At 42.2% G+C, this 25,248-nt stretch overlaps 1 protein-coding gene and 1 long non-coding RNA gene across 7 annotated transcripts in view; one reads left to right on the top strand and one right to left on the bottom strand.

The window, feature by feature from the left end:
• The window catches only part of LOC113943791, a 31,533-nt gene that overhangs the window by 2,540 nt on the left and 3,745 nt on the right, over positions 1-25,248 (top strand). The window lies entirely within an intron of this gene.
• The window catches only part of TET2 (tet methylcytosine dioxygenase 2), a 71,450-nt gene continuing 62,841 nt past the window's right edge, over positions 16,640-25,248 (bottom strand). The window contains exons 8-10 of one of the 3 annotated variants that reach the window (XM_027636029.1): positions 24,509-24,646; positions 22,728-23,088; positions 16,640-21,389 (exon numbers count right to left, since the gene is read on the bottom strand). In XM_027636029.1, coding sequence (XP_027491830.1) covers positions 19,990-21,389; positions 22,728-23,088; positions 24,509-24,646 — 1,899 coding nt within the window. In that variant the 3' untranslated portion in view covers positions 16,640-19,989. Of the gene's footprint in view, positions 21,408-22,727; positions 23,089-24,508; positions 24,647-25,248 lie in introns of all 3 variants that reach the window. The other 2 variants (XM_027636028.1, XM_027636030.1) reach the window with 2 other exon arrangements.

A 25,248-nucleotide genomic window follows, 5' to 3' on the forward strand; every position in this document is an offset into this window, starting at 1 on the left:
CTCAGTTGTTGGGAAGCACTGTGCTTGGACTCTTCTGGTGGGTCTGATTATCGTAGACAAGAGATGCCGTCTCTCCTGCCTCTGATCTGGAGCACGGGTGTTGCAGGCACTGGTCTGAAGGAGGAACTAGTACAGCTGTTGCAGCCAGCTGTGATCATCTAAACTTGGAAACTATACGATCCTAAGTTTTTGTACGTAAATCCTTGGACTTGGACAATCCTGCTATTGCCATTCTCAGAAACGCCTTTGTTTTCTTCGGGGCTCAGTGGCGTGGCACGTCTATCTCACCTGAGCCATAGACAGGCTGCTCTCCCTGCAGTGCTCGATCCAAGCAGCTTCCAGAGTGGTCTTTTTACACAATAGCTCATGGTGTTCAGTTCCCCAATTTCTGAGGAAATTCAGCCCTTGCGAAACTGAACAGATGGATCTGAGTTCCAGCAAGTAGACGCGGAACTGTGTTTTATTCCCACATCCTGAGCGAGTGCTCTAACCGCTAAGGAAGGGCAAGGAAACTGCTGCTTCCTCTGGTCACGCCGTGTGTTAAGGATGTTGCCCTTCCTCATGAGAGCAAAGAGGTAGGCAGGGCAGAGCAAAATGTGCTGAACTGCAGATGGAAAGAAGGGCCTCTTGTTGCCCTTCATGAAGAGTCTGAGCCCCCTGAAGAGGTGAGTTTAAGGAGCTCCTTCCTCCCCGGTGCTCCCTGATTGAGCTGATTGAGCCAGCTTATGGTGCAGTGAGCAGTTTGCATGGATTGTGCTCTGGAGCATCAAGCCCTTTCCTGTGCGTTGCATGGGGAACCTACTTGCCGAAATCACAACTGTTGCTTTTGCTGCAAAATCCAGAGACTACAGCAGTTCATGTCCTTTTGTGTAGCCCTGCTGTGCCAAAAACCTAGGTCCACAAATAGATTAATAGCTTGTTCCTTAGGGGACATTAACACCACAATACCCTGGACGTATGTGCTTGTACAGAGGAAAAGTAGCATTTGGCACTGCTTTCTTCCCAAACCCTCCTCCCAGCAGGCTCTATATTAAATATACATTACCCCCCCCAATAACTACACAATTATGACAGTTGAAACAGAATTAGAGGAGCTAACATAAAGCCAGACTCTGTGTCCCACCTGCACCGCAGGCTGCCGGCAGAGCACCTGTCAGTCGTGATTTGCATCTGTGCAATGGTTTCTTTCCTGGAAGAAAAAAACAAAAAGCAGCCTTACTTCCATTCCAGCCTGCTACCCTGAAAAGTTTATCAGTCACAGAGACAGCAGAGGCGTAGCGAGGAGCGCTTCTAACGTGTGCATCGCTTTGCTCTCAGAAGCATTGATGACAGTGCTGACAGTCAGCTCCTTGCATCTTGTTGCACTTCTGCTGCTGGTGGGATGTCTACCAGCTGTTACTAAAAAAATCCAACTGTAGCATAAGCAAAGCGTGCACTGGTATTTGTGTGGATCTAACAATCAATTTCTTAGTCTTCCATTTGTGTATAAAGTACATAATAAAATAGTTGTACAAGAAAAAAAAAGGTCCAGTTTCTCTAGAAAGCTCAAAGCTCTCTGGGATGGTCTAACACCCTGAGTCCTGGTGATCTATGCATTAGCATCATTCAGGAATGGATGGTATCTTTCTCTTGAATAAGCAGCGTTGCGTAGCAGTAGAAATAAGAAAAAAGTACCTTTCCAAATGCCTTGTATAATGCACTGGCGTTTTCAAAGGTGGATCTGGACTTTCAGCATTTACTCTGGTAGCCTTAACTCTGAAATTTCAGTGTGTTGCATTCCTTGCTTTGGATGGATGCCTTCTTTCTTTCTAAGCTAAGACCAAGCACTGAGGCAGTTATAGTTTAAAGATAATAATGTCTTTAGTTAAATAAACCTAAGACTGCCATTTAAATGTAGCTCTAACCCATTTGTTGCAAATTATGACTTTCTTTGTTTGCACTGCTGTGACTATGCTGGTTCCTGATGTGGGCTCATTAATAGATTATTTCGTTGTTAGCTGTAGGTAAAGCTTTGACCTAGAGCTGATTAGGGAAAAGAACTTCTGTATCTATTATCTTTTTTCTTTCATAATTATTATAATTATGCTTCTGTGCCCCAGACAGCAGTCTCAGACAGACTGCTGTGGAGCCACAGAAACCGTCTGGACTCCCCGAATGGGAGTTTGCTGTTAAGCAAGAGATGGCTGGGTTCTGTAGTGTCAGGGAAAAGCTGAATTACAGCATTACACAGAAAGTAACCAAACCAGTGGAGAGAGATTTCCCTTCCTCCCCACCCAGTTAAATTCAATTAACTGGTAGGAATGCAAAAAACAGGTTCTGTCATTTCCACTTTTTTAAAGATAAATTGGCACACCTATGAGACAGAATCAGTCAAGGGCACAGTTTATAGGCATTTCAGTTTATAGGTGAAAATGACAGTCAGTGTTGCAGAGGAAAGCATCCAGCTGAAACTACTCTGGTTTCGACACAATACTACAGCTATTTAGTAATGTGTTCACCTGCTCTCTGTTGGCTTGGGCTGGTTGAGAGTGTTTGCAGCTGGGTAGAGTGGGTGTGACTGGGGCTAGTCCAGCACTGGGGTGGGGGCTGCTTTCCAGGAGTGAGAAAACGGTTTTGCCTTCCCAGGGTTCACTGGCTGCCTCTGAAGTGAGGTTACAAAACAAAAGCAAAGGAAGGGAGGACTCTTTTCAAGCCTTTAGGGGAAAACAAGGTAAGGAGGTGAGTTTGGTTTAGTACCTACTACTAGAAAGTCTGGAAAGCACTGAGCAGTGTAACTGGCAAGAAATTCTGAAGCTTAAACTTTGAAGGAGTTCAAGTGTGTGTTGGAGACCACTAAGAACTGTCCTTTTTATTGCCTCTCGGCCCTCCCACCATGTTTTCAGCTTAGAGTACAAGTTATAGTACAAGTTATTTTTCTTTGTAGTGCAACTGCACCAACAAGATTTAGCAGAACTGTTGTTCTTTACAGTCATTTTGGGTATCATTGCTCTGGTACAGTGGAAGAATAATTCCCTTCATGAAAGGGCAGCTGTGGCTGAAATGCAAAGCTTAACAGAAGGAGGAGGCAGATTGTGATAATGTGAGGCAGCAAGTGCAACTCCTTCCATGGGCTCAGGGCTTGGAGTCCCCACGTAGTGCATCGCAGTGGAGTTCTCCAGTGAGGTGCAAGTGGGTAGTTGTTCAGTGGGAGCAGCCTTCATACAACCTTTCGAATTAATCTTGCAACCTCAGAGACTTACAGCCTGAGTGCCTGTATCTCAAGTGGAGAGGGAGGCTCTAGTGTTTCATGCTCTTCTCCATATAATGATAAATGCATGAGCAGCTACTGGGAGAAAGAAGAAAGCTCAGGCTCTGGGATACTGTTGGCTTAAGTGTTAAGATGCTTTCTTGGGAACTAAGAGTTATAAATTTGAATCCCTTCCAGAACAGAGGGGGTTTAAGGCATAATCTACTACATCTCAGCTAAATGCCAAGCTAGTTGTGGTCTGAAGGCAATGACTCCTCCTCTTAAAGTAGGACTAGAGGCGTTTTAAGCAGAGGATGTGCGTTGTGGACCAATGATGCTGCTTCTTAGTAAATGCCTGAAGGTCTCAGGGAGGCTGTAGAAGCTTCTGCCAGGGATCTTGGGCTGTACCACTTGTCTGCCCCTGCATCTCCTTCTGAGGAACCTGATTGTCTTTGGACTTTGTGTGAGCTCAGTGATTCTGTTAACACAGTCCCAAGCTCCACTCAAGGAGTGCTGCCTGTGGAGCTACTTGAGTCCCTCTGTGGGCTGAATTCCTTGCTGTTAGCCCTCAGCTCTGTCAGGAAAGAAAACACTGAAACATATGAAAGTACTTTGACATAAAGTACCTGGCAACTGACGGGGTATTTGATTTTTTTTCCCCCCTTGTTTTTACTGTATAACTTCTAAAAAAGTAAATTAAAAAAAATTATTAAGTAAAAACATAACCCAGTTGGGAAATGATAAAACCACTCTGGGTTATGCTGCTGTGTTGTGCTGTGGTGTAACTGTCCACATTTTTTCTGTGTTCCACATGTGATAAAATGACCTGGGGGAGGATAGGGTGTCTGTAATACCGTCCCGGCCTTCTTGCCTGGAGGTGTTCCATAAGCAAACCCAGAGATGAGCCGTGATGTGAGGTTTGTCATCTGTTACGTTGGTGAAGCAAGGGAGGGTGTGAGAGGCTCTGATTAAAGTTATTGTGAGGCACTGTGAGACAGTAAAAGGTGTGTGAACCTTGTTGGGTTTTCGATGGAAAAAGAAAAGTTTTGTGACGTTTGGACAAGTCTGCTCCTTCATTGAACCATTTTCAGGCTGTGATTAAATGCTCTTACAGCTAATGATTGTCTGATTTTTTTAATAAAGCATTGGTAAGACTTTTGTTAGTGTAATAAGTAACACATTTTGGTAGTAAATATGTCATTGAGCACAAGAGCTTGTATGTCCAAGTTAAGTCAGTGTCTTGGGGCCCAAGAAAACAGGTAAAACCACCTGTCAAGAGGAATGATACGGTTTAATCCTGGGTTAGCAAACAGAAATTTGAGATAGTAAGCAAACAGCACTGCCTGCATCTGTAAAAGTTTCAGGCTTCAGCTAGATTTTTTACTAACTTTAAGAGACCGCGTTCCCACTAAGAAGCAGGAATCGGCTTATTAATTGGCTGGTACTGACCTTTCTCTCTGTTTACTCATGTTGCTAATGCTTTCTGTGCATTACAGAAGAAATCACAGCTTACACTCTCTTCCTGTGGAGCTGGCAAGCATTTACTTAGCAGCGTGAAACCCCTCCCTCCAGCTGATAAGGAGCAAACTGTGTTGGGAGTGCAACTATTCAAACTGAGACACAGCTCCCAGTTGTGCAGGGTGGAGGCTTCGGAGTGCTCATTAGCAATGGTATGTCCCCGTTCCGATGGGGACAAGCCCAGCAGGAGTAAGGCTGGCACAGAGCAGGTGAAGGAACAAGATGATCTTAAACCTGTTTACACAACTTACTGACAGTTTACCAACCAAATAAATAAGCTTGTATGCTGCCTGTATCCAGAATGAGTCAGGCCATTTTACAAGGTGTCTGTTTTGGCTACAGAAATGCAGGTGTTTTCTTCCTGTGAAAGACTTCAAAAAAGTGTGAGACCGACTTGCTTCTAATGTGTGTGGACGTTCTGGCATTCACTCCTGGGGTTTCCTTACTTCTTGTTTGCTTGTTACCTTACAGTGTATTACTTTTCCCCCCAGATTCTCTGCATAAAATTTATTTTTGTTAGCTATGCAGTTATCATGCCATCTTCCAGCCTAAAGGAATTAGTCATCCCCAGCTCCATTTTTCCTTTCTTATTTTCAAGGTGCCTTAATCAAAAATGACTCCCTGTTTTGGGTGTGGCTCCCATGTGAGAGTACTTGAAGAGATTGTTGTCCACTGACTTCCCTTTCAAAGTATCCAGAGTGAGGGGCTTTAATTCATATGTTTTGCTTCTCTTAAAATGAATGCATCACAATGCATATCAGTGAATTTTGAGTCTTATATAGCATCTTGATTTACATCCTGTTCCTTGCCACTTTGTGAGAAAAGCTTTTCTATTAATATTCTTACAGGTTACAACTATTTTTTTATAATACTGGTTTCTGTAGGAATGGTAAACAGGTTGAGTTGCTATGAATGGAGGTAGAGAGGATTGAAAAAAAAAAAGAGGAGGAGAATAAAGAACACCTGTAGGTATAATTTCTAATCTTTTGGAAACACTTTGAGCTACAAGCACCAAGAGATTGGCATGTCAGTGGCTGCAGAACGTGGTATGATGTTCCCTTCCAGGGTCTTGTGTGAGCTCCTGTTGAAATTTTTTGTTAATTTTTTGGAATTAGCATGGATGGTCATAGTAATAAACAGGAAAGTATCATGAAGGCATAAGCAGGTTTTTTTGGTTTTGTTTGGTTTTTGACTGACGGAGGGCGGTGCACAAGCATACAGTTTATTAAAATAACCCTCTATGAGCAGAAATAACGTAAAGACAAGTAGAAGTCACCAAATAATTCTCAGAATGGCTTTTTGTTTTTCCTCTTAAAGTTTCTTTGCCAGCTGATGTGTTGAGTCTGAGTGGTGAACCTGAGAGGTTCACAGGGGAGAGCTCTGAAAGGGTGCTTAGCTCCTGTAAAGTTCCAGTCAGCATACACTGGGGTTTGAAGGTCTGAGACTACTGAGGGATGAGGAAAGCATGATTTCGTAGTAGATGGAAGAGGTCTTGTAACTGATGCATAAAAGTCTGAGTAATGGTGCTGACTAAAGACCCTGGTTATCTTCTCTATTAGAAGAAATCTGTTTCTAACATGTTGGGCAGATAGATCTCTTCAGCACCTGAAGATGGATGCAGAGAAGCAAATCTTCAAATCCCTAGGGGAAGTTGGAAGCTGCAGAAACTCATGGGACCCTGAAGAAAACTGAGACTTTTTGCAGTCATTGTTGATGTCTTGGTACTCCCATGCTGCGGGTGGTGCCAGCTCTGAAAACTGTCTTCTGGTTGCCTGGATCAATTTCTGTGCCATTCCCGTGGATTCACTTTCCACCCAACCTCCTCCTGCTCGGTTCCCAGGGGCATGCTCTGGAGGTAGCACTGTCTGGTCACAGCTTGTGTTCAGGTCCCTGGTGGGATTATGCTGATTTTCACTTTTTCTGTTGTGTTTTTTTTTTAATTTTTCTATAAGGGGAAAGTTGAGATGGAACATTTTCTCTTTTTTTTCTCTCTCAAGCCAATCTTTCCTCTGTCACATATGATCCATTCAGAAATCCCCAGTCCATATCTGACTTTTATTGGTAGCAGTTACCAGATGGTGCTTCTAGTTCAGTACAGCTTGTGTGCATCTTGGAGTAAAAACTGTGGTGAACCTGGCTGGAGTTCTGCAAAGTTTGCCTGGTTGTTGTACTGCTGACAAATAGGCAAGGGTGAGTGCAGTTCACTCGCTTTTTTGCAAGTTCTCCTACCTTCCTGGTTACTCTGTAGCACTCTGCAGAATGGGTGCATTGTCTTGCCTTGAACTTTCCCACAAGTCCTATATCCACTGTGATCTTAGTGCTTTAAAAGGTTATTAATTGCCTTTTGGGAAGAACCTTTGGAGAACTAAGCTGTTGTGAGAGTTTCTTGGAGTCTTGAAAGGGCAAGAGGGTCAGTACCATCCTAAATAGCTCTAACAGGCTGAGCTCAGCCTTGTAAGCAGTGCCTTGAGAAAATTGTTCATTTCATAAACCATTTCCCAGAATCTGTACTACTTAAATCCCAGGTTTTGCAGAGTACCTAGACTATTTTGTGAGCAATCAAAAATTGTATAAACAAGGTCTATTATTGTAAATCTGTAATTTGGGAAATTAAAAAAAAAAGTTTTAATAAGTATGGAAATAGATGTTACTGTAGTCTGATCCACAGTTAGTCTGCACTCAAATACTTTTCAAAGTGGCCAGCTGAGTGTTGGGTAGTTAATGCGAGATGTTAAAAAGAAGCTGAAGTGCCTGCTTATATTCCAAGAATCAGGTGGCTTTAAAAGGTTTCAAGCTGTGCACGCCGAAAACCTGGGAAGGCTCCAAGAGTTTGTAGCATTTCTGGCCATGTACTTTCTATAGACTTAAAGATTTGCTTCATTCTTTCACAGAAAAATCACAGAATATTCTGAGTTGAAGGGACCCACGAGTCCAACTCTTAAGTGAATGGCCCTTAAATGACTGTGACAAAGGGGGAAGTGAAAGTGTTTGCTTTCTGCATATATGGACTTACACTAAAGGAAGAGAATTTCAGTATCTTCAATTCCAATTATCTTACCCCGAGTGGACAACAGAATGCAGTTCAGTAGAAAATACCCTTTGCCCCAGGGTCATCAGCTCATTAGAGATCATGGGTGATTAGTTTGGGATAGGGCCCTTCTGTAAATCAACAGCGAGATGCACTTGTTGGCTTTACATTTGGGACAGTTCACTGGAAGTTGGTAGAGTTTGCTTGCAGACTGTTTTGTTTAGTGTTTTGTGCCATTATTTCTGAACAAGGCAATACAGCATGTCTATAATGCTGAGAGCTAATCCTTTTGCATTGCTCCTGCTGTCCCAGACAACTAGAAGCATGGTTGTTGAATTGGGTGTCACTTCTCCACCTGAAAGTTGATTCTGGCTGGTGGATTTTGGTTTTTTCCCCTTGCAGCTAGCTATTACTTGATGCGATTAGAATTGAAAAGGAAACCATTTTGTATGGGCTTTTACTGGGAAAAAGCAGTAAGCAGATCTGCATCTCTGTTTTTGCTTTTTTTTAGTGTTTTCGGCTTTTTTTTTTCTTGCTCCAGACCTTACAGAACCTTTCCCATCTTTTGATGCTGCACATAGGATTTTATGAGTCATAACGAAATATTTTATTGATCATATTATGAAAAATCAATTAAAAAGTTGCCCTGGCTGTCAATTTTGTGCTGCCTACTCTGTGTGCACTGGCAGGTTTGACTGCTCACCATTGTGAATGAGAAGAGAATACCTTGGGGTGCCCAATTATAGCAGCAGTGAGAGGAAATTCAGAAGAGTAATTTTGGCTTCCTTCATTGCCTTTATGTTGGCCTCTGAACGAGTGGCCGTTCTCCTCCTTTCACATATCACAGCAGTGAGAGCACTAATGGCAACTCTGTGCAATTTTGACTTCTCGTGTCCATGAGATTGAATCAATGCTTCTCCTTCCACATTTAGTAAAACAATTTTATACGCATGCTGAGCAGCTATTCTTGCCTATACCTGCTTTGAGATGGGCTAGATGAACTGGAAGATTTTATAGAAAGCCATCTCTTTCATTCCTTCTCCCTCACCCCCCTTTTTTCTTTTTCTTCTCTCTTTTTTTTTTTTTAAGTAAACTTCAGATTGACAATGGAACAATTCTGTAAAGGGAGGTATTTTTAAAGCAAAGATGAGGAAAAGCCAAGTGTTTTAGTAGAGCTTATCTCATAGGGGTGGAAGTTTAAAGCAGGAAAGAAGAAAGTTAACATAAACAGGAAAAAAGAAAAACAGCTGAGCTCTCCCTGTTCAAGCATATGAAATTCGGGTGCTGTTACCACAGTATCTGAACACTTAAATTATTAATGTATTTATTGCTGTAACATTCCTGTGTGGTTTGGAGGAGACCCTTTTGGAAGGGAACTGTGACCCAGAAACTGAGTTTAGGGGCTTGGGTACCTAAAGTAGGTTCTAAGCAGAGTTTAGATGCTGAAATCCATGACTGCAATCCGTATATTCCCTGCTCAGTCACTACTTACCCCTGGAGGTGATGAATCTCCCTATGAACAGATGGATTCTGCTTTTGTACCTGCCCAGGGCTAGTCAGAATGGAAGTCCCACAGCACAGCTGTGGACAATGTGGACAGTAGGGACGTGTGACCTGACCCCAAAGCAAAGAGTTCCTCTGCCTAAGTTCTGATCAAAGCACACTCATTTCTTGGGGAAACCGAGCTCCTGACAAGCATCACACCCCTGTTTGGGCCACTTTTAAGTTGTAGCTGGGGAAGGAGAGAGCCTACTGGGGAAGGTGCTTGTCTGTGAAGGGAAAGGCAGGGATCAAGTGCTATCTCTGAGCACTGTCTTTTAATGTGCTGTTTAATATTAACATCACATCCAGAAGCAGAAATAAGAACAGGCAGCAGAGCTCTTCTCTACTACCAAGTCATGCTTCTCCTTAGACATAGTTGTCTCCCTCTGGCCCAGCACATGCATTATTATAATTTGGATTGAGTGGCAGGAGGAATCCCCTTCCTCGAGAATGGACATGTCTCGGACTAATGCTTCCATGCTCTCCCCTGCACTGAAGGCTTGACTCTCTTCTGGCAGTCGTTTAAAAATGGTAACCATGCTTCCAGATGTGTTTTGGAAGATGTTGGTGTGTGTGGCAGGGGAGAGATCTCTTTCCAGCCTCTGTGGCAAGAAGTTGTGTAATGTATAATCTCTCTTCTTATCTGTAATTGATCAGTGTTAACTGAACATGCAAGAACTTTGTTTGCTCTTCTCCCGGAGTTTGGGAATACTTGCTAGCAGCAGGGCCCTCCATGGATCAAACAGTGTCTGCTCATTGCTTAGTCTGTGCTCTAGAGCCAAGCAGGCAGGCATCACATATGCAGCAGATCTTTGGTTAGTGTTTTATCAGCACAAGTGTAACACATAACCCTTCTGGAAGAGGGTACTGGCTTTTCTAGGGTGACAGTCCATGGCTTTCTCTTTAGGTAGATCTCCACAATGTCATTTAACAGCCATGTGTAACTTGTGACTATCAACTGGCAGCAAACTACTTTCTTAGGAGGAGGAATAAAATGGCTGCTGATGTTCCCAGGTGGTCAAATGTCAACTGTACCTGACTATATGCAGGAGAAGGAATAACCCCCTGCACCAGCACAGGCTGGGGGCTGACCTGCTGGAAAGCAGCTCTGCAGAGAAGGACCTGATGGTCCTGGTGGACAACAAGCTGTCCATGAGCCAGCTGTGTTCCCCTGCGGCCAAGAAGGCCAATGGTATCCTGGAGTGGATTAGGAAAGAGTGTTGCCAGTAGGTTGAGGGAGGTGATCCTGCCCCTCTACTCAGCCCCAGCGAGGCCACATCTGGATTGCTGTGTCCAGTTCTGAGCTCCTCAGTACAAGGGGGACGTGGAGCTCCTGAAGTGGGTCCAGGGGAGGACAACAAGGATGATGAGGGGAGTAGAGCATCTCTTACAAGGAAAGGCTGAGGAAGCTGGGTCTGTTCAGCCTCGAGAAGAGACGACTGAGAGGGGACCTCATCAATGCCTACAAGTGTCTGAAGGGAGGGTGTCAAGAGGATGAATCCAGGCTCTTCTTGGTGGTGCCAAGCAATAGGACATGAGAAACTGATGTACAGGAAATTCTACCTGAACGTGAAGAACTTTACTGTACAGGTGACCAAGCACTGGGGCAGGCTCCCCAGAGAGGTTGTGGGTTCTCCCTCGCTGGATATATTCAAGAAGAGTCTGATGCAATTGTGTGTCATGTGTTCTAAGACCCTGCTTGGGCAGGGAGGTCAGACCAGGTAACACACTGTGATCCCTTCCAAACCGACCCACTCTGTGATTCCATGATACCTGTACTTAGCTGTGTATTTGGGTAGTTCTATAGCACTTAACTGCAAATGCATGAAGAGAGCACATTGAGATACTTGTTGGATTCATGGAAACTTGTCCTCTTCAGACTTTTTGAAGTTTTCTTTTTTCCCTCACATTTAAAATGTGGTTTTTTGGGAGGAGTCTAAGAATGTGTAACTAAGCTGCTTGCCTGCCTTTCCCAAGGAAGCAGCTGCTGCTGTGCAGCAATAGTGAATGTGCTGGAGGAGGAGGCAGCACTGTTTTCTTCATGTAACTGGCACAGCTGCAGGAGATCTGAAACCTCGTGGCTACACTTGACCTGGTTTCCTTGTCAGAAGCACATCTGGTTTTCAATTTGATTTAACCTGGAAGCTGTGCTCTGCCTGCACTGGGACCAGGAGCCCTGAGATGCAAATCCTTCTGTAAAATGCCAGTGTGTTGCTACTGGGAAAATTATCAAGAGAGCAGATCTAAAAAATTTCTTCTTGGTAGTCCTGTGAGGGAGGCTTATCTTTGTCTTGTCACCTTACATGGCTGGGATTTGTGCCTGGCAATTCGAGTGGTCCAGGAACTGTCAGACTCCCTTCTCCTCCTTTCAGTGCTTTGGTTTGGCTGGTATCCCCTGGCATCTCCTCACAGTGTCGTTGTCCTGGTACAGATGAGTTTCCTCTGGGATAGTATTTATTGCCTGGCATTTTGTACAAGGCGAGCCCAGCATGTCTTCTGCGAAGCATGTGCGCTGTGCTGTGGACTTAGTCCCTGTCTTCACTGGAGCAGCTTAGCTGAGGAGTTTCTGCAGCTTGCCTAAGGGTGCTACAGGAGCTGGGTTAAGGTTGAAACAGGCTGCTCTTAGTTGTATCCTGCACCAGAGATGTTGGAATGCTGTGGTGCAAATGAGAAATCGTTTTCATCCTCAGAGCTGGGAGAATAAATGCCTGCAAACTGCAGCCCTCTGACAAAATGCCTGTTTGTTTCTGGTATGGAGAGTGTTAACAGCAGAGAGACAGAAGGGGACATTTGCCAGGGTTACTGATTATAAGAGTATAATTCCTTGAAGAGCAGGCAAGCCCAAGGTTTTAAAATTCTGCCTTATATGGTCCCTTCCAGTATCCTGTCCTGCCTTAGGAAGGCTACATGGATGCTGCAAAGGTTCAAATACAGATCCAATATGTGGAGTCTGGATATTTTAAACCAGGGCCTGAACTGAAGGACTGTCATGCAAAGCAAATGTACCCCGGGGGGTGGTGGAGGAGGGAACAACTAATAGATGTTTTCCCCTTGCTTGACATCTGTCACCTCCCCCCATGCCAACCCTTCCTCTGTTTATAGCAAACCATTTGCTCCCATTAATTAGAACTGGATTCCTGCCATCTGACCAGCTTTATGCCTGTACAAATATCAACAGAGCCAGGACTACACAGGTGGGGAGAAGGGCTAGTCAGAGGAGATCTGTTGCATCTGTTTGGGGAGGGATAGATGGGGGGAAATGCCACCCCCCACCCCCCGCTTTCCAAATCAGGCACATTAGCCTAGACAGCCTACAACAATACTTGAAATGCAGACTGGGAGCCCCAGGATGCCACTTTCCCCATTCCTTTTCAGAGCAAACTGCACTTTAAGCCCTCCCCTCCAGTTAAATCTCTTTACCAAAGTGGTCTGTATGAAGGCTTACATACAAGATGATAATGGTGCTGTCATTTTTACAAATAATCACAACAGGAGCAGAAAAATAAAAGGAAGATGATTACGCCTGAAAATCCAAATGAAGTTCCAGTAGCTAATGCAGTGGAAACTAAAAGGAAGCTGAACAACAATCCCAAGCTGTTCTTGCCAGTCACTAGGCTGGTTTTTCTGCTGTGATTTAGGAGTGTACAGCTGTGTTGCCATGACATTATAAGGAAGTGTACTTACCCCGGGATGGTTTTCCTTGTGTGAAATACTATGAAGACAAAGTACTTGATGTGTTAGTTGAAGCAAACCTTGAGTGGAAGAAACAGGTTAACCTAGATTAGCTTGGCTGGGTTGTAAAAGAAAAAACCCCTGAAAACTCTCCCATGGCCACCTTCAGCAGTAAGAGCTCTGGTTCTGCTGGGGTTATGACTGAAGAGGACGGCACTGGTCTTAACACTGAGAAATAAATCCTGTCTTAAAAGGAAGTGGAGCAGCAGGCTCTTCCTTCCCCCGCTCCTTCATATAATGATGGGAAGTACTTCTTTATGTGGCATGAGAAGGCTTGGGTGATGTGATGTGCCTGTGTGTACCCCAGAGTACTTTAAGCCTTTTACATCCTGGAAGATGATGCTCTGAATCTGTTCAGGCATTGAGGACCTGAATGCCAAGGTTTTGACTACTCCAAACATCAGAACTAATGGCAAAACGGTGTGGGGGAGAAAGAATGGTGCCTTGCTCCTGCATCTGAAAGAAACAGGTGCAGGCTCCAAGCTTGGAAGGAAGGAGGAGATTTCTCAACAGAAACACTTTGGGGATGTTTTTACACCATGCTATAGGAAGTATGTAATTCTTTTCTCCGTGGTCTGGTATCTGGGCTTCCCTCCTTTGTGTTCCCCTGTGCGGATGGGGCCACCAGCCCCTGCTCTGCTGCAGGGGGGCTGCAGTGAGCATGGTGCTCACCTGGGGCTCAAGTGCCTCATGTTGCAACGTGCAGGTCAAGTATGTAACTTCAACCTTTAGTGTTCTCTGTTGTTCAGAAAGAGCAGAAAGGACAGCAGTAGGTCTTTAACAGACCTTTCCCGTCTTTCTCACATTCGTACCCCAGTGCAAGGTTTTCCTTCCCCCTAAAAACAAGCCTTTTTTTTTTTTTTTTTAAATCAGTGGCACCTTCTGTGTTCACTTCATGTGTGTCAGATATTCCCTTCACGGGTTAGAGGTGGGGCAAATAAAACATAGAGCTGACTGACTTACCTCTTAAGGTCTGCAAGAATCTCTCCTAGCACAACATTTGCACTAATTAAACTAACTTAGGGAATCATTTACAGGTCAAAGTAAAGGGACCTACTTAATGCATAAACATAGCAGAATGTCTCAGAGAGTGATGGAGGGAGAGGGGAGAGCTGTTAATTGTAGCTCATGGGGTGGTGGGGGTGAAACTGCCAGTCCTCTGAGACAAATTGGGTGTTTCCTGAGTGTCTCAAAATTAGCGGTTGTGTCTGCATGAGGTAAACATACTTGAGCGTAACAGAAACTTGACAGATGCATGTTTTTCAGGAAAAAAAAGAAGTTACTGTGTCAGTTAAATAGCAGAGTATTAATTTACTGCTGAGATACTGATATGTGCCAGTTCTAGTATCTGTGCTGCTGGACTATCATCAGCTTTTACAAGTTTGGTGTGACATTTGTTGTGCAAGTGTAGGCGTAAGGAGAGCTCTGCTGGAGGGCCTTGCTCTTGTGAACAGCCTCAGGGCAAGAGTGTGTGCTCCTAGAATCTGTTTTGCAGCCAGGTGTAAACCACAGGGTTCATGTTTAAATCCAAGGTTTTGTTCCTCTGCTTTGAGTTTTACCTGAATGAAAAGATTTGGTTTTTAAATATTTCCAATTTGAAAGTGTGTTGAAAGTGTACATATGAAGAAATCACCATTACCCACTAGTCAATCCTCACCTTCTTCTGTAAGGTGCTTTGCTACTTCAAGAGAAATCTGTTTGTTTTTCCTTTGCTCCCTCTTCCGTGTTGGATGCTTTCCTGTATCTCTGAGTATCATCACCTGTTGCTCTTGGGGTTTGTTCACCCTGGTTTGGCTTGTCACCACAGGCTTGTCAGTTATTCCCATAAAAAAACCCCTGCATGGTCCTTTGTGAGGTGACAAAAGGCGGAAAATGACAGAACAGACTGGGAAGTGAGGAGCGAAGGTGAGGCAGAAGCTGCCTGAACGCTCGGCCGGGCAATCCCCAGTTGTTACTGACGTGCGGTGGTTCGGGTAGCGACTGTAGGCGGTGCCTTGGTCACGGCCACCGGCGGCACACGAGCGAACTGCCCCTGTCTGGGGGAGAGCCCGTGCTCGTGGGAGGAGCACAGTGGGCACATTTGGCTCCTCAGTGGTCTTGGCCGTGAGCGTGTTGTGCCTGTGTCAGCAGCACCTCTGAAATGAGATCTGTCGAAGTGCACTGAGGAAATTACGTTGAAAGGCAGCCGATGGGAATGTTCATTAATGGCAGGATTCTTTTCCAGGGAAGGCTAAAGGGGTGCGAGACCTCCGTTAAAGCTTGTGCATCTGTCGGTTCCAGCTGTCTAATGCATGAAAGTGCACCTGTGCACGGAAAAGAGCAACACTTGGCTGCTGCAGTGTGCTCGCCTGCCTCAAGACGTTTCCATCTGGGAATATGCTGAGAGCCAGGGGTGAACATTACAGATCGCTGAGTTTTAAATCCCCGTGTCCCCAAGACACTTAGCACATGAATGAGCATAGCAGGGGGGCTTTTCCCAAGGTGCGGTGGCATTGATGGATGGGGTAACAGGGGCTGACAACAAACTCGGGCTCTTAAAAAAGAAAGCTTGAGAAGCTTTTAAGTACCAATTGTCGCAGAAACATTTTGCTACTGTGGAGAGTAATTTCTGTCTATTCCCACAGAATAGGATATTTCAGTATTCAGTCCTGATATTCCTTGAAGCTAAACAATGGGACCATGAAAACAAGCTTTTGTCTGATGCCTGCAAGAATGTATGTTCTGGTATTGATTCAGACACACTTTCCTATTGCTTCTGCTTTCCTTTAGCTTATGTGTGATTTAGATTATACCTGAGGTTTTAGGCTTTTATAATTTTGGTTTTTTTCTTAATCACAGAATAACTTAGGTTGGAAAAGACTCTTAAGGTCAATAAGTCCAACTGTAAACCTGCACTGCCAAGTCCACCACTAAACAATGTCCCCAAGTGCCACATCTACATGTCTTTTGAATACCTCCATGGATGGTGACTCAAACACTTCCCTGGGCAGCCTCTTCCAATGCTTGACAACCCTTCTGGTGAAGAAATTTTTCCTAATATCCAATCTAACCCTTCCCTAGTTCTGTTTGTTGGAGCATCCTGCCATTTGGGAGTAATTTGAAATCAAGTACAAAAATGCATAACCGGGTAGAGATAAATACCCCAAACCAACCAGTGAATCCCTAGAGTCTCCCCTTTGTTCTGGCTCTGCCAAGTGTGTATTTGTGGCTGTTACTTGAGCAGCGGGGCCATTCGACAGCAAATACGCCATATTCATTTGTGTACACAAACACCAATAGAAAACCAGTAGTGACACTCTACTCCCTCTTCCTACTCACGAAAATACCTCCCTCCTTCACTGTAAACACAGATTTTAAGGAGCAGTAGCCTGGGCTAGGTAGCCTGCATCCCAACCTGTAAGAGTCAAAGCAGAACTAGGAATAAATGTGATGCCCAGACTGCCTGTTTTGGAGTCCCGAGTGATGCATTTTGTTTGACTGTGATGATTGAGTTGAGGGAGATGGAGGTGGGAGAAACTGATGTGGGGGGGTGGGCCTGCTTTGTTGTTAGCTGATAAAAATTACAAGGAAAGACAAGTTTCTGCAAGACAGACTTAGAGTGCATTAAATAAATATAAATTTTATTAAAAACACCCACATCTCAGCGTTATCAGGAATGATATAATAATAAACAGCTTTCAAATAACCTGCATTACATTACAATACTTACAGTATTTATAACCATCCTCAGATTCTTTTTATAGACATACCAAACATCTCATGAAAATGAATGAAACTAAAGTAAAAAAAAAAAAAAGTAGAACATAAGCATAGAAAATGCACACAGAAGTTCATTACCTTAGTGTCAAACTGCTAAAGTTTCCTACACAAGTTAACCACTAGCTTTAGAAGTGAACTTTATACCGCTGTGCGTCAATCAAGATGAAAAATTCATTCAAGTAAAGTTGACACCACTCAGAAGCATCTTCAAGTATGGCTATAGTCAACCTGATAATCCTATACAAGCAACTCTGTCTGCTTTGTCATTCGTTCCAACTGAGGCAGGGTTCTGTACACCACAAATTACAGCTCACGTATGTACAATACAAAACCGATTCACCAACCGAGCTTCCTGCTCCTGCTGCCAGCAGTTTGGCAAATGACAGTGCACGGCATATTAACCAAACATCTGCTATGGGTTACGTGAAGTATATAGGACTTTAAAAAAAAAAATCACCAAAAGATGAAGGTATATAATGATTTAATTAATCTGACATAAAATCAGTGTTATTTTTTCTTAAAAAAAAGGCGAAACTTTTGTTTCAACGCAGTGGGTAGAGTCGCTGAGTGAGAATTAAAAACCAAAACTGCCATAATAAATATTTGACCATTAAACCCAAAGGCCTCCTTTGATTTACTTGAGTCAGGTTGTGATTCTTTTAGTTAGAATTTCTTTTGACCAAACTTTATCTTACAGTATATTGCACAAGATATATCTGGGACATGGAGGTTTGCATGTTTAGGGAAGCCCTTGTACAGACTGTACCTTTTTATATTTTATTTTATTTATTACAGTATCCAAGAAGCCTTGTTTAGAGAGTGACTTGAACAACTCTAGCAAACAGTCACTTGCCAAACCCCTGCCTTACATTTTTCCCTTTAATCAGCTCAGTGCATTCTACTTTCTTTTTGTTTATTCATTTGAAACAGTCAAAACATTCTAAATCTCTTAAACACTTCCATTACAATAAAAAGAGCTAACGAATTTACAAAATTAGTTTTAGTTACACAATACATGTACAAGAAAAATAAGAGAAGGGATTCAAAAGAAAAACATTAAATCCCTGAAAAAAAGAACAAAACAAAACAAAAAAACCCAAGAATAATATATTTAACCTACAACAGCTTTACATACACACAGGTGACACGTTGGCATAGGAGAACATGAGCTGAAATATCCCTGAATTTTTAGAACCAAAAAAAAGTAAAAAAAAAAAAAAGTTGAAATTCAAGTTATACTTGCTAAAATGTCAAGTATCGAGAGTTTTTTTTGTTTAGTTTTTTGTTTGTTTGTTTTTTCAAAGGCTATTGGGGGAAAAAGATGGTATACAATATATAAACTTTCACACTCAGTTCAATATCCTATTGCCAAACTAGTGTTGAGGTATATGACAAGTAGGAACATCACTCAAACCTTTTAATGTATTTTTAGCTCACATTATGATATATTTGTAGCAGGCTGAGTAGCACCATGATGTGAATTCAGCTCAAAACCCAAATATATATAGATTTAATATTTTTACAGTACTAAAATACTAAAGCATTGCGTTAAAAAAAGTTTTGTTTACAATTTAATTTACTATACAACTCTCCTGCTTTTTTTTTTAATAGAAATTAATGATTTAAAACCACCACAGCAAGCCAGCTGCCTATTTTTTTTTTCTATTTAATCAACGGAATCACGCAGAACTAACCCTGTTTCATTCATCTTGTGTAGGCATCGGTCTGCTCAATCTTCCTGGAAAAGAGGACACTTGCACCGAGAAATGACTTGCACCACAATGTACATAATTATCAACACAAAAGCAATCTGCCATTCGATATCTGGGGAGCGTACAGATCTCTAAAACCAGCAGAAGCCCAAGCTAACTAGTTGTAGTTTGTCGCATGCTGCTAATTATTACCTGTGGTTAATATAAAATTCTTTCCTTAAAACTGTACATATTTGAGCAATGAACTTGTCATAATAATTGTAGAAAACAGTTTACAGTATAGCTGTGTGAGATGAGCACCAGAAAAAGATGTGTTTTGTGTACTAAAGTATTCCCTTATATCCAGTAAGCCCCATTTTTATCATAACTGACTGTATTAAAAATGGATATGTAGCCCACTAGCAGATGCATGGCTAAACCAAAAGTATTTAAAAGCTTTTTTAGTTTAAAAAAATTATCTTTGCATTTTAAAATCAAAGTAAACTCTTTTTTTTTTTTTTAATGTCTTAGTACCTTAGCATTGTTCAAGTTGCCAAGCTTAGGTAGACAAAGTGCTTTTGAAACACTATTTAAAAAAAAATATCTCTCTCTATATTTTATTGTCCTTTTCTAGGACTTGACTGGATGAGCAAAATCCAGAGGTCTTTGTAATTCCCATATGTTAAAAAGTAAGCTTATTTTAACACCAGGTAAATTCAATACATACATGAATGAAAAGGTCCTCCCTGTTGCTGAAGAACATTTGACTACATCATTGACATTTTGTTAAAAGGCATTAACTGTTTGACTGATAAAATAAAGACACCATTCTCTTAGATAGCACCATGGTTTTAGAATATTCGAACAAATTCAGTGTTTTGCTGTCTATTAGTTATGTTTTATACTTATCTACTTTGTTAAATAAAATCAAAAGACTAATAAGATTACAGTAAAAACTGCATGTTAAAAAGCCATAATTCCAGTATTTCAGTACATCACAGATTCAGCACCAGATGTTATTTTAAGATTCCTGCAGTTGTAATACTACAGTATTTTTTTTTAGGGTTTTTTTTTTGCTCCTGTTTCATGACTACGCAAACTTGATGACATTAAAAGTGGCCACAGATGTGCAAAACTGTAAGAAAAAAAAATCCATTTGCAGATTTTCTCTTTCAGTAATGGAGCCAGTGTTTTCAAATGTAAATTGTGAAACACTTTTTTGTTGTTTGGTTTTTTTGTTTTTGTTTTGTTTTTTGCATAGGATGCTTTGGTCTTGTTTCCTACGTGCCATCTGTGACCACTTAAAAATCAGTGGAAAATAAGTGCGCTAGTGAGTTTACCTCTTTTTTGCTGGTGTGGTGAGGCTTTTTCCACCGATGAGTTCCATAAAAACACTGTTTTCTTCTCCACCCTTGCCCTCCCCAAAACCTAAAGAACTACTACCCTACTGACAAGGTATTTTTTCGAATGAGGTAACCAGCAAAGGTGTGAAGTCAGATATATCGGTTGTAAGGCCCTGTAACCCGTGTAAAGGCATATGGAGATGTAGTTACTGTGGAGTCTGTGGTGACCGACAGTGTCCTTTGTGCAAGAGATTTGATGAAGCGCACGTACGTTGGCTCAGAGGGTTCGTGTGGCTCCGCAGGCTCCCGCTTCGCTTTTTTGCCGTAAGATTTCTGAGGCACATAGTCTGGACCGTACTTCTCACACTCCTCTTCCTTCTCTCTTGCCTTCTCAGCCATCTTTGCCTCCCACAGAGCCAGACCGTGTTTTGGCTCATTCATGCTCTTGTGCTGGTAAAAGACAAGGGATATTCTGGTGGGATGGTTCCTGTTGGGGTTTTTTAAGGGAGTTGTTGCGTGGAGCTCACGTTTTGCACACTCTATGAGAATTGACCCATGAGATGGAGCAACTGCCACTCCTCCAATTTCTGGATCCAGAAAGTTCTGCTCACTATCTGACCAGACTTCATCGGGATCCTCTGTTTTTTCTGGATTCAGCACATCAGTTTTATCTAAACCACCCTGGGGAGTAGTCCTGTCATGGTTTTGACCTGGAAGCATGTTAGACAAACCATTAACTGCATGTGAAATAATTTCATTATCCTTATTTTGGAGGTGCAGTGAATTAGGAGGACTACTAAACATACTTGGAGCAGAATGGTAGTCGTGTAGTAAATGAGGAGGGGGTTGCACGTGATGATGTTCACTTGTTTTACTTGTGGAGGCATAATCCATGCTCGGGTTACTCAGATTAGATTTTAACCTTGAGGCAACCTCCATAAAATGACCATTGGCCTCATGGGTGGAGTAAGAGGAAAAAGACCCTACGTGGTGTACATTAGGTCTAATGGTGCAATTACTGAAGGAGTCTACCTCCATATTTTGGTTTCCATAATTCAAGTACTTGGGACCAAAACTCTGGTTATTCCCAAACCTGTGCTGGTATAATGTTTGAATGGGCGGTAGACTTAGTTTAGACATATAGTCTTGGCTCTGGCAACTATAGAAGTCCATGTGCTGATGCTGGGAAGGGTAGGAGCCCAAGTAAGAGGGGCAGTTGTCCATAGGTATGTTTCCATTGCATTGGTAGGGTGGATATTGGTTATTTTGACTTAATGATCCCGAATAAGGGTTCATGGGACTGGAAGAATTCAAATAAGACCCCACAGGCTGTGATGAGGTTGTATAGAGGTTCATGGGACTGGACCCTCTGTAGGGATCTGAAGTGTATGATGAGTTTGGATAAGCATTGGCTGGATTAGGCAACCTTACATAGAGATTTGCAGAACCTGAACCCGAGTAAGAATTAATAGGATTTGACTGAGAGTTGTTAGGGAGAGTGCGCTGTGGATGTTGATGCTGCTGCTGCTGCTGTTGTTGTGTGGCTGGTCCTGAAAGACGTAAAAGATCTGTAGATGTGAAAAGGAAAAAACAAACAACCACACAACAAACAGCTTTAGGAAAAAAAAACTGCCAAAAACCCAAACAACAACCCAACAAATAACATACTTTATAAGACTTTTCATGACATGTATCTATGAAATATCTAAGAAAAGTATATCATATGATGCATTAACAGAGACTCCCTTTCTCAGACCTCAAACACAATCCTTTAATTAAAAAGCCGAATAAATACTAAGTCTACTCTTCTTTTTTGGCAAATATCCAGTGAGATCAGATGTTAGTGGTAACGGGGAAAAGAGGACAGTGCAATCTGTTCAGAGTCACATGCACAAAATCCAAAGAGTTGAATCATCTTTTAAGTCCATGAAAGGGGGCATCAAAGTGCTCCCAAACAGCCGTGCACAAAATTACTTCCTTTTCCCCAAGAATATCTAATTCTTCCCATCTATATGAATAGAACTGTCTTCAAAATATGTCCCTAGCTTTATGTAAAAAAGCAACATTCACTGATAGACAGAACAGTGCAGTAATAGGTGAGATTAACTGAAGTTGTAAGAGCAAAAATATAATTCATTAAAGTGCAATGCCATCGTTTAATGGTCACAACCCTATCCTGGGTCATGGGACAGCTGACTTCTATTCAAAGGTATTTCAGTGACCTTCTGGGTGGCCTTGGATGTATTGCTTTTTTCCTCTCTGAGAAAACTGCTGTAACAATAAATTAGTCCTGATGAACCCCTTTGCTCAGGACTCTCAAATCTACTGATGAAAACTGCCAGGGATTGTTGAGTGGATTTTTAAACTCTTACTCCACTACGGAAAACCTGTTTTGCTTTTGGTCTTGAGGCAGAGTATAAATACTGGTAAAGAGGTTATGCTTGAATCCCCTCAAATTAGGAGGTTCTCCGTTACAGTGGCAGACATCGAGTGATGTGTAGGTCATTCTTTCTTTGGCAGCAGCATCACACACTTCTCTTCACGGCTTCTAGCACTACTAGTCTTTTAAAGATACTTTACAATACACTGGATGACAAGCAGAGTTTGCTTCCAGATTTCTACAGGTGTTAACTATCCAACAGTAAAGGATTTCTCATTGCAACTTTTCTTTTTTTTTTTTTTTTCTTCTCCGGAGTTGCACCAAATTCAGTACTCTAGTATTTACAAATATACATTATTGATATTCACTTTCAAGAATTCTCTTGCCTTTTTACTTCAATACGTTCTTGGGCTGAATAATGGTTTTCTTGAGATTGATTACAAATGGCCCTGGTTTCTAGGAAGCTTACCGCTGTTGATAAAGATCCTGACCATATTCACGTGTTTACCTGCTAGCTGCTTTGCATGACCTCCCACTTCAGAGTTGCCTTGCTTGTTGCGTGCTGCAGCAGACTTCTCTCTCTCAGCTTTGCTAGACCCGTTCTCCAAGGAGGAAAGCTTTTCTGCAGCTGCTTTCTTTGCTTCCAGCTTCCTTTGCCGACAGGTCTTAACGGGCTCTGCTAACATCCTTACTTTTCGGCGAAAGGAGGTAAGGACCTGGATGCTGCCGTTCCTCTTCTTCTCCTCCTGGCCTTCAGCACTTCCAAACTCATCCACATCAGAGACTTTGTATAACGGGAGCACGTGGAGCTGCTCATCTTCTGGTGTTTGGCCAATTTCACGATTGTCTTCTCTAGTTAGTGTGCAAACCTGTAGGAAGGGTGTATTAGAGATCTGAAACACTGTCTCTGCATTTTGCCTTGCCCTGCCACTGTCAGCATTGGCATCTGGCAAGCTATTTGTAAACTACAAGTTTCTGTGCAATTTATGCATATCACAAGCCTGCAATTTCATTCCTTCCATTACTCTGTTGGACGGTGTTAAGAGAAACAGAAGGTATATGTATCTATTTCTTTTACTTGTGCTGAAATGGACATTATAGTTAGGGACTGCCCTAATGTGAAATAAACTGTGATCCACTGTGCTGTGGCCAGAGAGCTAAAGCAGTGGGACCTGGGACTTTGTACTCACCTGAAGATTTTTTCACTAAACACATGACGTAGCTACCTATTAGAGATAGGGTGCAATATAACATTGTATTGTATTTCATTCCCAGTCAGTGGTAGCTTCCAAGACTTTGTGAAGGAGCCAACTACTGTAATGTTAATAATAAGATTTAAGAAAGTTGCTGTTGTGTCATGCAGCAAGCTCATTGTGTTAGTTCCAGCTAAAACAGGTATTGGGTGGATCTTGGTGGAATAAGATGCTGATGGACATATTCTGCAGCAAAATCATTACATCAGCTGGTTTTAGGAGGAAAGCTCAGCTGGAAATGTATATTGTATTGGTGGTGATTAACTTGACAATTAAGTCAGACCCTGGAAACAGGAAAAAATTAGTTGGAATTAAAGAGGCAGATGCTCTATTTGGTTGTAATAAGAGCTGCACTGTGAATCTAGGTAGTTGCTTCAAACTACAACTATGATGATTATTCAAAACTGAAGAGTATTCTTTCTCATATTTGCCCCAATTGTATTGTCACAGAGATAGCAGGCAAGGAACAGAAATAATCCAGTACACATTGAAAACCAGCTTGCTTTTCTAGTATCTTCTACAGCCTTTGCTGTACATGCTACATATCAGAACTGAAGAGAGTAAAGAGTGCATGTACAATGCAAAGGATGGCAAGTCTTGCAGACTTTCTGCTCATCCCAAGCAGGAATAAAATTCAAAACTTTCAAAACCCTCTTGGAAAGAAGTTGTTTGTTTCCACTTTATTAGAAGATATAATCCAAAGTTGTTAGAAAAGAAGTATTTCAAGGGGACAAATATAAACCATTTTGTGCCAGCAACACAGAAACAGGCATTTCAGCCCTGTTGGGATCTTCTTTCCATTGTCTTCACAATTCCTCTTTCACCAGTTCTGTATTAAACCTTTCTTTAATACACTATCTCAGTTGAAAGAAAAATTGTGTAGGGGATAATAAGCTAGCTCAGTTACTGCTTAATGTTTCTGGGTTTTTTAGCAATCTGCATTAGGCAGGTGTAAATTTAAACAGGCGGGAGATAACGTATTGAAGACATGAGGTGAGTGCTGGAGTAAGGAGGCTGTTACACGTCACAGACTTACCAGTGTGCTCCCGTTCTGCATGTTGTGCAAGTCTCTGTGAGCATGAGCACAGAAGTCCAGGCAGGCAGTGACCCCTGAGAATGGGCGACCTTCTTTTAAACCCAGGCGACACTCAGGTGCTCTGTGTTCGTACTCGATCTGGAGAGACAGGACAGGTTTCACTGCAGCCGAGCTGGATGCTCCAGTATTAGCACCCAACTAGCAATGAATGCTCCCTGTGACAACGTGCAGGTCTCCCTAACGTCTTGGAGGTGACAACAAACAGATCTTGAAGGCACATCAAATGAATAATTTGATGGCAATTTCGTATCCATGCTTCATTCCTCACTGCTTTGTTCCCTATTACCTTCTCTGGCATGATTGTGAAATTAGCCAATAATACTTTTCCTCATGTATTACTTTTGATTTTCTGCCAGTGGTTGGTGTTTTTACATGACAAATGCAGCACACAGTTTCCGTGACTGGCACTGTGAAAGTGATATGTTTGTGTAGACTGGAAATATACCAAGCTATTAAGGGAAAATGGCTGTAGAAAACTGACTTCAGAATTAATTCATGAAAAATAATAATTTGCTTTTTGATTTGTAATATTTTGGCATGCTAAACATGTATTTCATTAGCTTAAGTACAGCTCTAACCCCTGACTAAAAAGAGAGAGAATTCAGTCCAGACAGTATTTTGTACCCATGCACTCATTATTAAGGAGATTTATAAAGAATTCATAATGCAACAATAAATCT

This window comes from Corapipo altera, unplaced genomic scaffold (assembly GCF_003945725.1).
Source record: "Corapipo altera isolate COAL_440 unplaced genomic scaffold, ASM394572v1 22b, whole genome shotgun sequence".
NCBI classification, from domain to species: domain Eukaryota; kingdom Metazoa; phylum Chordata; class Aves; order Passeriformes; family Pipridae; genus Corapipo; species Corapipo altera.